At 36.6% G+C, this 16235-nt stretch overlaps 1 protein-coding gene across 2 annotated transcripts in view; it reads left to right on the top strand.

Annotated features, from left to right (window-relative positions):
* The first annotated feature begins 3527 nt into the window (after nucleotides 1–3527).
* Nucleotides 3528–16235, top strand: part of LOC125103682 (golgin subfamily A member 6-like protein 22) — a 46955-nt gene continuing 34247 nt past the window's right edge. The window contains exons 1-2 of one of the 2 annotated variants that reach the window (XM_047735405.1): nucleotides 3528–3586; nucleotides 13841–13966. In XM_047735405.1, the coding sequence (XP_047591361.1) occupies nucleotides 13886–13966 (81 nt within the window). In that variant the 5' untranslated portion in view covers nucleotides 3528–3586; nucleotides 13841–13885. Of the gene's footprint in view, nucleotides 3587–5070; nucleotides 5186–13840; nucleotides 13967–16235 lie in introns of those variants that run through there. The other variant, XM_047735406.1, reaches the window with a different exon arrangement.

Below are 16235 nucleotides of genomic sequence, written 5' to 3'. Positions count from 1 at the left end.
TTTCTTTTATAAACCATTTTTTGGGGTGCCATGTTTCACTAATGGAAGAGCTCATCTTTTCAACTTTATTCTTTTTTGGGAGGTTGGGGAAACTTTTGGTAGGTGCTTTTGCCTTATTTTAAATTCTGAAGATATTTAGTAGCTTTATGTGTGAAATTAGAGAATCTCTTTTTTGTTTATTAACAGTTTTATTGAGATACTTTCTTTATATGCCATAAAATTCGCCTAATTTAAATGTACAACTGAATGATTTTTACTATATTTACCGACGTGTACAACCACCACCATAGTAGAATTAAAGAATTTTTGGTGAGTTTTTTTTCTGGTGATTTGCACAAGTGGACATACTAGAAACACAACTTAATCAACTAATCTTCAATAAAACAGGAAAGAATATCCAATGGAGGGACACCTGGGTGGCTAAGTTGGTTGGACGACTGCCTTCGGCTCAGGTATGATCCTGGAGTCCTGGGATCGAGTCCCACATCGGGCTCCCGGCTCCGCGGGGAGTCTGCTTCTCTCTCTGACCTTCTCCTCGCTCATGCTCTCTCTCACTGTCTCTCTCTCAAATAAATAAATAAATAAAATCTTAAAAAAAAAAAAAAGAATATCCAATGGAAAAAAAGACAGCCTCTTCAACAAATGGTGTTGAGAAATTGGACAGCTACATGCAGAAGATGAAACTGGGCCATTTCCTGACACCACACACAAAAATAGACTCAAAATGGATAAAAGACCTCAATGTGAGATAGGAATCCATCAAAATCCTAGAGGAGAACACAGGCAGCAACTCACTGACCTTGGCTGCTGCAACTTCTTGCTAGACACTTCTCCAAAGGCAAGGGAAACAAAGGCAAAAATGAACTACTGGGACTTCATCAAGATCAAAAGCTTTTGCGCAGCAAAGGAAACAGTCAACAAAACCAAAAGACAACAGATAGAATGGGAGAAGATATTTGCAGATGACATATCAGATAAAGGGCTAGTTTCTAAAATCTAGAAAGAACTTATCAAACTCAACACCAAAGAACAAATAATCCAATCAAGAAATGGGCAGAAGAGGGCACCTGGGCGGCTCAGTTGGTTAAGCAACTGCCTTCGGCTCAAGTCATAATCCTGGAGTAGCAAGATCAAGTCCTGCATTGGGCTCCCAGCTCCATGGGGAATCTGCTTCTCCCTTTGACCTTCTCCTCTCTCATGCTCTCTCTCACTCTCTCTCTCTCAAATAAATAAATAAAATCTTCAAAAGAAAAAAAAAAAAAAAGAAATGGGCAGTAAGACATGAACAGACATTTCTCCAAAGAAGACATCCAGATGACCAACAGACACATGAAAAAATGCTCAACATCACTCATCATCATGGAAATTCAAACCAAAACCATAGTGAGATACCACCTCACACCAGTCAGAATGGCTAATATTAACAAGTCAGGAAATAACAGATGTTGGTGAGGATATGGTGAAAGGGGGACCCTCCTACACAGTTGGTGGGAATGCAAGCTGGTGCAGCCACTCTGGAAAACAATATGGAGGTTCCTCAAAAAGTTGAAAATAGAGCTACCCTATAACCCAGCAATTGCACTCCTGGGTATTTATCCCAAAGATACAAATGTAATGATCCAAAGGGCCACCTGCACCCCAATGTTTATAGCAGCAATGTCCACAATAGTCAAACTATGGAAAGAGCCTAGATGTCTATGGACAGATGAATGATAAAGAACATATGGTATATATATACAATGAAGTACTACTCAGCCATCAAGAAATATGAAATCTTGCCATTTTCATTGAGGTGGTTGAATCTAGAGGGCATTATATGAAGTGAAATAAGTCAATCAGAGAAAGAAAATTATATGCTCTCATTCATATGTGGAATTTAAAACATGAAAAAAAAAAGTCGTAGGGGAAGGGAAGAAAAAATAAAGCAAGATGAAATCAGAGGGGCAAACAGTAAGAGACTCCTAGTCATGGGAAACAAACTGAGTGTTGCTGGAGGGGAGGGAGGTGGAGGGATGGGGTAACTGGGTAATGGACATTAAGGAGGGCATGTGATATAATGAGCACTTGGTATTATTAAGACTGATGAATAATTGACCTTTACCTCTGAAACCAATAATACATTATATGTTAGTTAACTGAATTGGTATCTTACATTAGCAGAAAAAAAGCACAACTTAATAATGCATGATATAGGGATATAACTTGATATGAGGACCTCTGAACACATACCCTTATATCATGTTTGACCAGAACAAGTAAAATTAAGCGAAAAATTGAATCAAGTGTTCCTGGTAAACTGCAGGTAGTGAAACTTCTGTGGCTTATAGTACCAAATAGATATTGACTATTTCAGCTGTCTTGTTTGCTGAGGAAGATGGCAAACCCCCAATTTACAGCTGGAGAAATAGACTGAAGGATACCTTGCCCAAACTATATGACTGTGCCTGGGATAGGCCCCACACCTTCCTTTGTCTCTAAATATATTGCCTTGCCAGCTCAACAGCCTGGTTTTCAATAGTAATAATGTCTTCGTATGACTTGTATAGTTCATTCACTCATTGAGCAAATAGTTACTGAGTGGCTGCTGTGCTAACAACAAAATTACTGCTCAAGGTGCTAGAGATACCATAGCAAAACAACCAAGTTTCTGCCCCCAGCTAATATTCTGGCAAGTGAAACAATGATCAATTAAATAAACATATAATTTTAGATGTTGAGACATGTCATTTTTTAAAAATAGGCAAGCTAAGAGGATGGGTAATGACAGTAAGAGGCAGGAGAGTACCGTTTGAGAAATGTGATGAGAAAGGCTACTCTGAGAATTCTGACTTGAACAGAAACTTGAGTGAAAAGAGGAAGTTGGGGTGTAAGACAACGAAAGAAAGTATTTGACCTGAACAACTAGGAAAGTGGAGTTGTCATTTATTGAGTTGAAATAACATTGTGGCAGGAGCAGGTTTTGAGGTTTAATTCAGTTTTAGATGTTTTCAGGTGCCCCTCAGACCTCCAAATGGAAATAGATATTTAAGTCCACGAGATTAAGTAAGAGCCCATGAAGTGTATGGGTACATGTAGGTAGAGAGAGGACCAAAAACTGATACCTGGGGCACTTCAGTGTTCAGAATTCAAGGAGATGAGGAGAAAACTGGGGGGCAGATTGAAAACCAGAGTCCAATGTGTTATGGGGAAATCCGCAAAGGCATACAGCTTTAAAAGACAGGTAAAAAAAAAAAAGTGTTTTATGGGAAAAGGGATAATTTGAATATATTGCAGATTGGCCAAATCAGGTAAAGACAGAATCATTTCACCGAGAAGAGGAAGAATATTTTTTTCAGAATATTTTTATTCAAATGATCTTATTGGCAGTTGCTTGAATAAAAAGTATATCCTTTTTGCAGGATCTCCATTTTTTACAAACTTATTGAGGGTAATTTGATAATATCTATCAGAAGCTTAAATGTATTCTTTTTTTCAAGTAGGTTCCACACCCAGCATGGAGCCCAATGTGGGGATTGAATTCATCACCCTGAGATCAGGACCTAAGCTGAGATCAAGAGTCAGACGCTTAACCAACTGAGCCACCCAGGTACCCCAAATATATGCTTTTTTTGACCTTCTAATTCCACTTTTAGGAATTTATCCTAGAGTGATATTTATGCTTTTAAACAAAGATATATGTACCAAAGTGTTCCTCACAGTGTTGATTTCAATAGTAAAAAAATCTCCATCGAGATGGATACAGTTGCTAAAGAAGGGATAGATAGGTAATAGATGTGTATAGATGTATAGGATAGTTTTCATACATTGTTAAGTGATAAAAGCAGGTTATCCAGTAAAATGTATAATATGGTTTAATTTATGTTAATACATGTAAAGGAGGTTTTCTTTGACTACATTATCAAAGGTTGCCGGCTTATTACCTGATAACTGTGATACTAGCCTATTTTATTCACAACACTTACCACTTTGTAAAATGATTCTATTTATATACTTGTTCACTTTTTCCACCAGATTGTAAGCTTTGTAATACATTTTCTGTCTTGTTCATTCTTACACTCCTGCTGCTCAGGGATATAAATTTTAGAATCTTTTTTAGGGGAAAAAAGAATATTTTCCTACTTTAGTTATTAACTATTACTCTCATTCCAATGAATATCACTTCTTGCTGCCTCGTTCTTATCATTTATAAATGAAGATAGTGGATGGGGACCCCTGTTGTCTCATTCGGTTAAGCGTCTCCCTTTCGCTCAGGTCATGATCCCAGGGTCCTGGATCAAGCCCCACATCGGGCTCCTTGCTCAGCGGGGAGCTGCTTCTCCCTCTGCCTGCTGCTCTCCCTGCTTGTGCTCCCTCTCTCTCTCTCTCTCTCTCTCTCACAAATAAATAAATAAATAAATAAATAAAATCTTTAAAAATATATATAAATGAAGATAGTGGAACAGTCATCCTTAACCCTAAAGTCACATTAAAATTACCTGTGTAGATTTAAAAAGAAAAGATTATGCGTAGCCTCCAGTGTAGACCAATTTCCAGTGAGAACTTGGGGTGGAATCAGGGTATTGGTATTTTTTAAAGCTTCCTTTGAGACTCTTAATGTTCAGGCAGAGTTGAGAACCACTAGATTATATGTATGAAGTATAATCCTAAGGATTCTGGTATCAAGAATACATAATAGGGACACACTTTCTCTAGAGTAAAAGTATTTTCCAAGAATTAGAATATCAGTGTTTCAGACAAATCACCTTTTGCTTTAGGAATAGCAGATTGAACCAATCATTTGCTCCTCTCAAAGTACTTCCCCCTTTAAGAGGTGTAGGTATTGGAGACCAAAAATTTACCCTATTTCAAGAAATTCACAAAGGAAAGACCCCAAATTTCACATTTACTGGAAGGGTTTCTTTCAGTGGGATCACTTTCTTAAGAGTTCTTAAGTTTACTAATGCTGGATGAAAAGCACTTCACGTTTTCACTTCATTCATTAGGGAAATAACCATAGGCCTTTCTGCATCACTGTGGGAGGACTTTTCCTTCCTTGGACCTCTGTGATGCGTTTACCTAGAAACAGCTTCTTTGTTGTGCAAACATTCTACTGGCAAATTGTGCAAGGCAGCCACTCCTACAGGACAGTTCAGGTTTCTTCTGGGAAGTGAACTTTGATTTGGAATTTTCTCTTGTGCCTGATATGGTAAAAATTTATGGTTTTTACTTTCTAAAGCATAGTGAAGTACAGCATACTATACCTTTTTAATTTGAGGTATCAATAAATCTTATGAGCACATAGAAAATATAGAATAGTCATGTGCAAACCTACCACCACAGAATAACTGTGTCATATTGCTGTATTTTATTTACTTTAGTCTCCTAATACATTTTTATTATATAAGGTTAATTTGGGAAAACAGTACTATTATCCATAGAAATTAACTTTGTTAACTTTGTATTATCCATAGAAGTTATCCGTAGAAGTTAACTTTGTATTAAGGTTTTTCATTTCCATATTATCCATAGAAGTTAACTTTGTATTAAGGTTTTTCATTTCCATATTATCCATAGAAGTTAACTTTGTATTAAGGTTTTTCATTTCCTGTTGGGTCCTTTAGTTGTTTAATGTGTTATTTTTTGTGCCTACTCTGGGATGATAGAAATAAACCAGGAGGGGTGAGGGGTGGGGCGAGCCTGGTGGTGGGTATTATGGAGGGCACGTATTGCATGGAGCACTGGGTGTGGTGCATAGACAATGAATTTTGGAATACTGAAAAAAATAAAATAAAATAAAAAAGAAATAAACCAGGCATAGATCCTGCTCTTAGGTACCTTTAATGTAGTAGAAGAGATAAGATTTTTACATAATACAATATTGAATGAGATAACACTTGAAATATAGATCATACCCTACAAGAGTTAGAGAAAGAGGGCAATTACCCTCACCTTGCAGAAATCAAGGAATGAGGTGGTGTTTGAACTGATATTGAAAGATTTATATGTTTGTGCTTCTAGAGATAGAGTTTGTTCCACATAATAGCCCATTTTTTTAGAGATGATATGAGTGAAACTCATTAAGTAAATTTGTTTTTAATAGAGCATAAGATTCATAAAATACGAAGGAAATAAAAGTAAAGAATAGAATTCTTAAGAAGTCTTTTATCTCCACTATCATTCTCATTCCAGGACTGAGGAGCAATTTGTTGTCCCTTTTCATTCACCAACACTTAAGTTGTTTTCTTTATTCTCTTCTTTTGTTCTTAGAAAAGGAATTAATGCAGTAATTACTTTTAGGTATTAAATAATGAAAATGAGGAAAAGATTAAAGTCTCATTAGAGATATTTATACTCTGTTTATTTATTTATTTATGAAGATTTTACTTTTAAGTAATCTCCACACCCAGCGTGGGGCTCAAACTCACAACCCCGAGATCAAGAGTCATATGCTCTACCGACTGAGCCAGTGGGGTCCCCCAGAGATATTTGTTCTTTAATAATTGCCTTTAATATCAGTAAAAGGAAATAATACAGAAATTCCAAAATGTATTTCAGGGTTAATGAGTAAAATCAGGCTTTCATGCTTTCTGTTCATGTTATTCAAATCGCACCGTCTTAATTTTTTTTCCTCTGAAAATTCCTGTATTCTAAGAAAGTTCAATTTTCTGGATACCAACTAGCAAAGGAAACACATACCCTACTTACATGTAGCCCTTCTAGTCCTCAGTTTCTAAATCTGCTTTCTCATTCCCCTCCCCGATACATCCCCTGATCTTTAAAAAGAAATCTCAAATTTTTTGTGTGTGTTTTTTCTGTTACCTAATAAACACATGGAAGATGGCTTTCCTCTTTTTCTTTTACTTTAGAAGAGAAAGATAATGTATGAAATTGAACTGGGTAAGGAATATGGATTTAAGGCAGTACTGAAGTTCTTGGGAAACTGAATATATAAAAATTATAATATAAAGTTACATTTTGCATTCCTCTGAGCAGAAAGAACACTATGAGCTATCAGATGCTACATTATTAACTCCTATTAGACTTATCTTTTGGCTGAATCTCAAGAGATATAGTTAGGGTTCCTGATAGTTAGAGAAATTGAAAATGAAAGATATTTGCTAGTCAGGTGTGCATACATATGATTAATAAATAGCACCTAAGTATGATATGAGTGCATATATGTACATTAGCAGGCTGTTTCAACCAGTTACAATTTAAACAGTGGTTTGATACTATCTTTAGAAACTAGATCTGCCTTGTCTCCAAGCAACAGGTTCAGCAGGCAGCTCCTTCTGAAGTCTGGGTAAGCTGCGAGGATCTGAAGTGGAACCTTCCTGAAGACATTGCTGTTGATGCTGGGCATACCTCAGCATCAGTTCCTGGCTGCTCTATACCTGCTCTCCTTGGAAGCACCTTGGATCACCATTACTACATCTGTTTCATGCTTCTTTTATCGCCATCATGTCAGGCCCTTTCCAGTTGTAAACCACTCAAACGGAAAGGCACCTGGCTGGCTGGGTTGGTAGGGCATGTGACTCTTGATCTCATGGTCATGAGTTCCAGGCCCATACTGGGTGTAGAAATTACTTAAAAATAAAATCTTAAAAAGGAGAGAGAGATAAAACCCCACTGATAACAGTTAAAGACGGTTTTGTGACTTTTGATCACATCCCCAGTTGTGGGGATGGATAATATAAAAAATTTAACAAGTAGGATCAGACATTAACCAGTAAGAATCTTTGCCATTCCTAGCACTGGGGCAGGCCCTGGAGTCCCTGCTGTTGAGCATTAGGCATCTTGGTTACTAGACTGAAAGGGGGTGAGTGCACCCAGGGACTGAGGCGGTAAGAGATGGAGGTGTTATTTTTTTATAACTGCTGCTATTATAAACATCTACGAAGTGTTATTTGACCATCTTGGACACCCCCCCCCCCAACTTTTTTTTCCTTTTCAGAGATAACTATTCTGAACTAAGTATATAACCTTTATGTTCTTACATATATGTGGATACTTCTGTTTCGGACACTTAAAAAATTACATAAATGGTATTCTAGACTTTCTGCTATGCTATTTACATTCAATCTTATGTTTTTGAAAGTTATACTTTTTGATTCACGTAACTTTGTGCACTGCTGCATATGAACTGCTGCATAGAATTTCATTACAAGTTAATATATCACAATTTTTATACATTTTTTCTTATATAAATAAGCTGCAGTGAGTATTCTTATACAGCATGCCTCCTTGTCCATATCTTCTAAATATGAAATTAAAAAAATTTCAAGCTGTATTTGAAAGAGTTATCTACAAAAAACAAATTACAGGGTGACTATTTCTTATTTTTATAAATTCAAAGCCTAATTGGATATAATAGTTAATACTTTTATTATTGGTATTTTAAATCTTAATGATATTAAGATTAATGGATATTTTATGTACATGCCTTTCTTACAGAATGCTGAAAGCTAAATATGCACTGAAGTATTAAGAGGAAATAAAAAGAAATATTATCAAATACAATTATTAAAAAAAGTTGTAGTCAGGGGCACCTGGGTGGCCCAGTGGGTTAAGCCTCTGCCTTTGGCTCAGGTCATGATCTCAGGGTCCTGGGATCAAGCACTGCATCAGGCTCTCTGCTTAGTGGGGAGCCTGCTTCCCCCTCTCTCTGCCTGCCTCTCTGCCTACTTGTGATCTCATTCTCTGTCAGATAAATAAATAAAATCTTTAAAGAAAATAAAACTAAAAGATAAAAAAACGTTGTAGTGATATTGCAATGTACTAAATAAGACACCTAGCACTGTTTAATCAATGTACTCCTGTGTTAGATCTCAGGTATGCTGTTAAGTTAGTCATGTTAGTTCATGGTACATTACTGTCTTTCTGTGCAAGGTTGCTCTTCATTTTTTTTCCCCCATCTCCATTTCTAACTCCTTTCAATCTGATATGTTTGATGTATGTTTGACTATATATTCATCTTTCAAAAGTATGTGCTTTTGCGTATGAATTTATTTTTTTAAATTATGTCACACTTAGAAAATTATAAAATGTATACACACAGATTAGATAATAAGAAAAATACCTGTGAACCTGCCTCCTATTTTCACAGAACGTTGCAGCACCTGAGACAGACTTCCTGTGTGTCTCTTCCTAACTGAATCCCTTTGCTGCCACCTAAAATTCAAAACAGTAGATATTTTATTCTTATTTTTATTTAAAATTTGTTTTACATAAAACGTTGGAGCCCAGTGTGGGCCTTGAACTCATGACCTTGAGATCAAGACCTGAGCTGAGATCAAGAGTTGGACACTTAAATAGTAGATATTTTGAATTTTGTGTTAATCATTCCTTGTTTTTCTTCCTAGTTTAATACCCATATATGTATCCCTAATTAAAATTATTTTTACCCATTTTGGGCACCTGGGTGGCTCAGTGGGTTAAAGCCTCTCCCTTTGGCTCAGGTCATGATCTCAGGGTCCTGGGATCGAGTCCCGTGTCAGGCTCTCTGCTCAGCAGGGAGCCTGCTTCCCTTCCTCTCTCTCTGCCTACTTGTGATCTCTCTCTGTCAAATAAATAAATAAAATCTTTAAAAAAATAAAAAAACAAATAAAATTATTTTTACCCATTTTGAAAGGCTACTTGAATAGAATTATACTGCTTTTATTCTTTTGTTACTTCTTTTGCTTTGTGAGATTTGTGTTGATGTATGTGATTAATAATAATTTTCATCATTGTGTAGTATTTTTTTGTATGAATATACCACAAGTTATTTATCTATTAAACGTTTATCTGATATGTGAGTTTTCAGTTGTTTGCTTTTTAAATAATGCTGATAATCTTTGCTTTTAACTGGAAAGTTTAGTCCATTTACATTTATTGATATTACTATTTGGATAGATCTCTGTCATTACATTATGCATATTCTATTGTCTCATTATTTTTCTGTTTCCTTTTCCTTCCTCTTATCATGCCAAAAACTGATTATATTTTTATTTTGTTGTTTGTATTGATTTTTTATTCCATTTTTTCCTTCTCTACTATTTTAGAAATTATATGCTATATGACTCCTGTTTTAGTAATTATATTAGCTGTTTTAACATGTATAATTAACAAAGCTAACTGAAATTTTTATGTTACTCCTGAGAAATTGGGAGATTTTATAGTGCTTTAAATTATTTTTCTCCTCTCAATGCATTTTTTTTTTTTTGGTCTTGTATTGATTATATTCTTTATTTTCAAACATAAATCAGATTTTTTAAAATTAAGGCTTGTTTAAATATACCCACATTATTTTTTGTCCACTATTTTTTTTTAAAGATTTTATTTATTTATTTGACAGACAGAGATCACAAGTAGGCAGAGAGGCAGGCAAAGAGAGAGAGGAGGAAGCAGGCTCCCTGCTGAGCAGAGAGCCTATGCGGGGCTGGATCCCAGGACTCTGGGATCAAGACCTGAGCCGAAGGCATAGGCTTTAACCCACTGAGTCACCCAGGCGCCCCTGTCCACTATTCTTGCTTGTATTTCAGACTTTGTGAGTTAATTTTCTATGTGAAATCTATCCTTTATAATTTTCTTAAATGAGGGCATATGGTAAATTCAGTTTTTGTTTGCCAAAATGTCTTTATGCTACCCCATATTAAAACATAATATCATTCAGAATAAAATTCTAACTGCCAGTAATATCCTTGAAGAAACACTACTATTTTATACACTATTACAAAATATATGGGGTGCCTGGGTGGCTCAGTAGGTTAAAGCCTCTGTCTTCAGCTCAGGTCATGATCTCAGGGTCCTGGGATCGAGCCCTGCATCAGGCTCTCTGCTAGGCAGGGATCCTGATTTCCGCCCCCCTCTGCCTGCCTCTCTGCCTACTTGTGATCTCTGTCAAATAAATAAAATATTTTTAAAAATCTTGCCAGCTAACTTATCCATAGTATGAAGTGATACCAACTCTAAGATGCATCCCAGTTAAGGAAACCTGAGTGACTCAGTTGGTTAAGCATCTGACTTGTGATATTGGCTCAGGTCATGATCTCAGAGTCGTGAGATTGAGCCCTGTGTTGGGCTCCATGCTTAACAAGGACTCTGCTTGAGATTCTTTCTCTCCCTCTGCCCCTAACCCCTTTTCCTCTCTCTCAAGTAAATAAATAAATCTTAATTAAAAAAAAAAAGTTGCATCCCAACTGCAGAGATGAGAAAACTTGTGTCTCAAAATCAATGAAAGATGATATATTTTTCTTCGTGCATTACTATCCTTTTGCTGTTTTTTAGCTTCTTTGTTATTAAGAAGCCACTCACCAGTCCAACAGCTATTTCTTTGTAATCATCTGTCCTTTCTATTATCTGCTTTTTAGATAATTCTTTGCTATTCTGCAATTTCATTATGAGTGTATAGGTAAGGAATTCTTTTTATTTACTCTTCTTGGGATTTGCTAGACCACTTTATTGATATCTTTCAACAATTCTGTAAAATTCTCAGGCATTATGTCTTCTTTTTTTTTTTTTTAAAGATTTTATTTATTTGTCAGAGAGAGAGGAGAGCGAGCGAGCACAGGCAGACAGAATGGCAGGCAGAGGCAGAGGGAGAAGCAGGCTCCCTGCCAAGCAAGGAGCCCAATGTGGGACTCGATCCCAGGACGCTGGGATCATGACCTGAGCTGAAGGCAGCTGCTTAACCAACTGAGCCACCTAGGCGTCCCGGCATTATGTCTTCTAATATTGACTCTGCCCATTCTCTAAGTTATAAATTTCTTGGACCCATATAGATATGCGATAGACCACCTCATGTTGTTCTCTGTGTCTTCAAACTCTCTCTTAAATTTACCACTTATTTTTTCCTATATGCTGTCCTCTTGATAATTCCTTCATATAAATCCATTCATTCATGGGTGCCTGAGTGGCTCAGTCATTAAGTGTCTGCCTTCGACTCAGGTCATGATCCCAGGATTCTGGGATCGAGCCCCACATCGGGCTCCCTGCTAGGCAGGAAGCCTGCTTCTCCCTCTTCCACTTCCCCTGCTTGTGTTCCCTCTCCAGCTGTGCCTCTCTCTGTCAAATAAATAAATAAAATTTTTAAAAAATCCATTCATTCTTCAGCTAGGTCTAATTTGCTTTGTAATGTGTCCATTCAATTTTTGAATTAAAATTATTATACTTTTCATTTCTGGAATCTTACTCAGTTGTTTTTTCCAACATGTTTATTCTTTGTGGTCTTGTGACTTATTTATATTTTCAAAATTCTCTTTTTAGGGGCGCCTGGGTGGCTCAGTGGGTTAGGCCGCTGCCTTCGGCTCAGGTCATGATCCCAGGTCCTGGGTTTGAGCCCCGCATCCGGCTTTCTGCTCAGCAGGGAGCCTGCTTCCTCCTCTCTCTCTGCCTGCCTCTCTGCCTACTTGTGATTTCTCTCTGTCAAATAAATAAATAAAATCTTTGAAAAAAAATTCTCTTTTTAAAAAATTTTTATTAAGGATTTTTTAAATTGTATTTTTATTTCATATTATTATTATTATTATTATTATTATTTTTTGAGAGAGAGAGAGTATGTGCAAGCTGGGGGAGTGAACGGCAGAAGGAGAGGGAGGAAATAATCTTATGTAGACTCCATGTTCCACAAGAGCCCAACACAGGGCTCCATCTCATGACTCTGAGATCATGACTTGAGCCAGGATTGAGTTGGATACTTACCTGACTGATCCACACAGGCACCCCAAAGATTTTATTTTTAAGTAATCTCTACACCCAACCTGAGGCTTGAACTCACAATGTCAAGATCAAGAGTTGCACTCTCCGCCTACTAAGCTAGCCAGGCACCCCTCTTTTATTTCTTTAAATATAGTTAAACATAGTTGTTTTGTATTTTCTTGTGCAGTTCTATTTCCTATTATCTTGGTAAGCATAAAATTCTAAAACCCAATAACTTTAGAAAAATACATTTTGTTCCTTCAGTACATTAAGCACCATGTGATACATTTATACACTTTTAAGAGATTTATGTTAATACATTTTTCTTGGTTTTATTTGAATCATACAAACTTTGTTCTTTTTTTTTTAAAAGATTTTATTTATTTATTTGGTAGACAGAGATCACAAGTAGGCAGAGAGGCAGACAGAGAGAGAGGGGAAGCAGGCTCCCTGCTGAGCAGAGAGCCCAATGTGGGGCTCAATCCCAGGACCCTGGGATCATGACCTGAGCTGAAGGCAGAGGCTTTACCCCACTGAGCCACCCAGGCGCCCCATACAAACTTTGTTCTTAACAAAAGTTACTTAACAAAAGTGTTAACAAGTACATTTTGCATACCCTTTTGACAATACGAGGAGATACTGTATTACAGGTAAATACACCCTAATCTTTACCTTCAATATAGATATGGAAGGAAGACAAGATTGTTGATTTACTAAAATCAGATTTTAAAAAATTAATTTGTATAATAATATAGTGCACAGGAATTGATTTGTAGCCAAAAGTAAAACAAATACTGGTATATCTTTCATCAGTGGCCTTCTAATATTTCAAGTTTCTTATAAAGGTTTTATTGGATATGAGTTAAAATTTCCCCAGATATCTTATATGTGTTTTCTTGATTTCTATACTTAGAAATTATATTTATTCAGATGTGCTTTATTTAAGGTCTTATAAATTATCAGGTAGCAATTTTTTTTAAAAAAATGTAAAGTAGTCTTTTAGGTCAACATGTTACTTGTTATTTTCCCGAGACCCATTGCATTGGCTACCATAGCAACTCAAAATAAATATTTTAAAGTTGCATTCTGTTTAAAGCTGTTTATTTGAGCTTGTGTGGGTTAGAACACTGTTGGTTTTCATCAGTAGGGTACATGTTTAGTTAATTTGTATTTCTCTTTGCAGGCTTGTTTTGATCCACCTGTTGTGGTTCCCACCAAGAACCCAGTGATGCACAACAAAAGGGCAGCTGACCCAGTCCATCCTGACCTTACTGGTTTGTTGGTGAAAAACAAGAATCTTTTAGCTGAGGTATATGGATTATCTGAAAATAAAATGCCAAGGGAAATTATGTCCTCTGCAAAAGTAGGAAGAGAAACATTCTGTTAAGGGCTCAAAGTATTATCTTAACTCAGTTTTGCTTTTTTCTCAATATTGAACTGCCTTATCACGGAGAAGCACTAATTTAGACCCAAGTCTGTCTTTTGCTAGATAAATTCTCTTGAGTATCATATGTATTTAAGTGCTTTTGAGGTAACTGCTAAATGCTGTATTGTTAAAATAGTGTTTAGGAACTGCCATGCTCAAAATTTATGTAAAAATAATAAATTATATGTTTTAAGCATTTTTTAGTGGAAAGGTTGATTTCCTATTTAAAACATAGCACTGGGGCACCTGGGTGGCTCAGTGGGTTAAAACCTCTGCCTTCAGCTCAGATCATGATTCCGGGGTCCTGGGATCGAGTCCCGCGTCGGGCTCTCTGCTCGGCGGGGAGCCTGCTTCCCATTCTCTCTGCCTGCCTCTCTGCCTACTTGTGATCTCTGTCTGTCAAATGAATAAATAAAATCTTAAAAAAAAAACAACATAGCACCAAATGTCAAATACCCACTAGTCTTTTTTTTTTTTTAATTTTATTTATTTATTTGACAGACAGAGATCACAAACAGGCAGAGAGGCAGTCACAGAGAGAGGAGGAAGCAGGCTCCCTGCTGAGCAGCGAGCCCGATGCGGGGCTCGATCCGAGGACCCTGAGATCATGACCCGAGCTGAAGGCAGCAGCTTAACCCACTGAGCCACCCAGGCGCCCCATCCCACTAGTCTTATATAATACTTGATGAAACGGGAGTGTGGGTGGCTCAGTCCTTTAAGCGTCTACTTTCCACTCAGGTTATGATCCTGGGGTCCTGGGATGGATCCCCACATCCAGCTCTTTGTTTGGTGGGAAGCCTGCTTCTCCCTCTGCCTGTTGCTTCTCCTCCTCCTCTTCCTCTTCCTCCCAGATTTATTGCCATATAATTGCCATATAACATTAAGTTTGAGACGTACAATGTGATGTTTTGATATACATATATTTTGCTAAATAATGACCACAATAATGTTAATTAGTACTTCCATCATCTCACATAATGACTGTGTGTGTGTGTGTGTGTGTGTGTGTGTGTGTGTGTGTGTTGTGAGAAGGTTGGTTTCTTCTGAGACCTCTTTTTTGGGCTTATAAATGGCCATCTATTCTCTGTGTCTATATATATGTAGACAAAAACATATTTCTTTCAGTTTTATTTATTCTAATATTTTCCTTCCTTTAGCATAGAGGTGAATGAGCTTAAATTTAAATGGGGTTTATATAAGTCAATCCATTTTATAACACTGGAAATATTTCTTAATTTGTCTTTTTTTCCCCTAGAAAAATGTAATGCCCTTACCTGAAAACTAAAGCAGTTTTAGTATGGGTTGCATCAATGCTCTTGTCCACAGTATAACTTCCTACTAATATTTACTAAGTTTGGGATTTTTGATCATTCAGATTTGGATTAGATTAAGGTTTTTTTGGTCTGTGCTTAATTCATAAAGATGCCTTTTAAACCAAATCATCGAAAAAGATCACAAGTTTTAAACCTTGTCTAAATGTAAACTATTTTTAAGAATTTTGAAGTACTTTTTATTTATTTTTTTAAGATTTTATTTATTTATTTGAGAGAGAGAGAGAGAGCATGAGCAATGGGGAGAGGCAGACGGAGAGGGAGGAGCAGACTCCCTGCTCAGCAGGGAGCCGGATGCCCGGCCTCAACCCAGGACCTGGAGATCATGACCTGAGCCAAAGGCAGACTCTAAATGGACTGAGCCACCCAGGTGCCCTCAAAATACTTTTAAAAAGTATTTCTCTACATGTACATAAATCATTTGGTAACTATAAATGTTTTTAACCTATTTATCAAAGCAGAAATATAAAAGGCTCTACGGGGTCTCATTTTGACTTCATTTTAGATGGTATATATAAATAAAAGAATCTAGTAATTTCAACAGAATACCTTCAGCATAAGTCATTTTTCTCTTTTCCAATAACCTATTATTTAATCCACAGGAACACAATTGTCTTGATAAGGCAGTTTTTCTGCTCACTGTATGAATCTAAAATTTTTTGTTATAATCTACTTCTTTGTTGGACATACAAAAATAATTATCCTGTGTTTCTGCCCAATAACGGAGAAACAGGAACAAGAGGGACTATATTTAAGAAAAGCCAGATATAGACGTGGTAAATATTAAAGTGTTCAGTTGGTGATTGTGTTGTCTAGTTTAG

The sequence above is a fragment of the Lutra lutra genome, chromosome 7 (assembly GCF_902655055.1).
Source record: "Lutra lutra chromosome 7, mLutLut1.2, whole genome shotgun sequence".
Classification (NCBI taxonomy): Eukaryota; Metazoa; Chordata; class Mammalia; order Carnivora; family Mustelidae; genus Lutra; species Lutra lutra.
The sequence above is the reverse complement of the archived record's forward strand: the minus strand, read 5'-3'. Positions and strand labels throughout refer to the sequence as shown.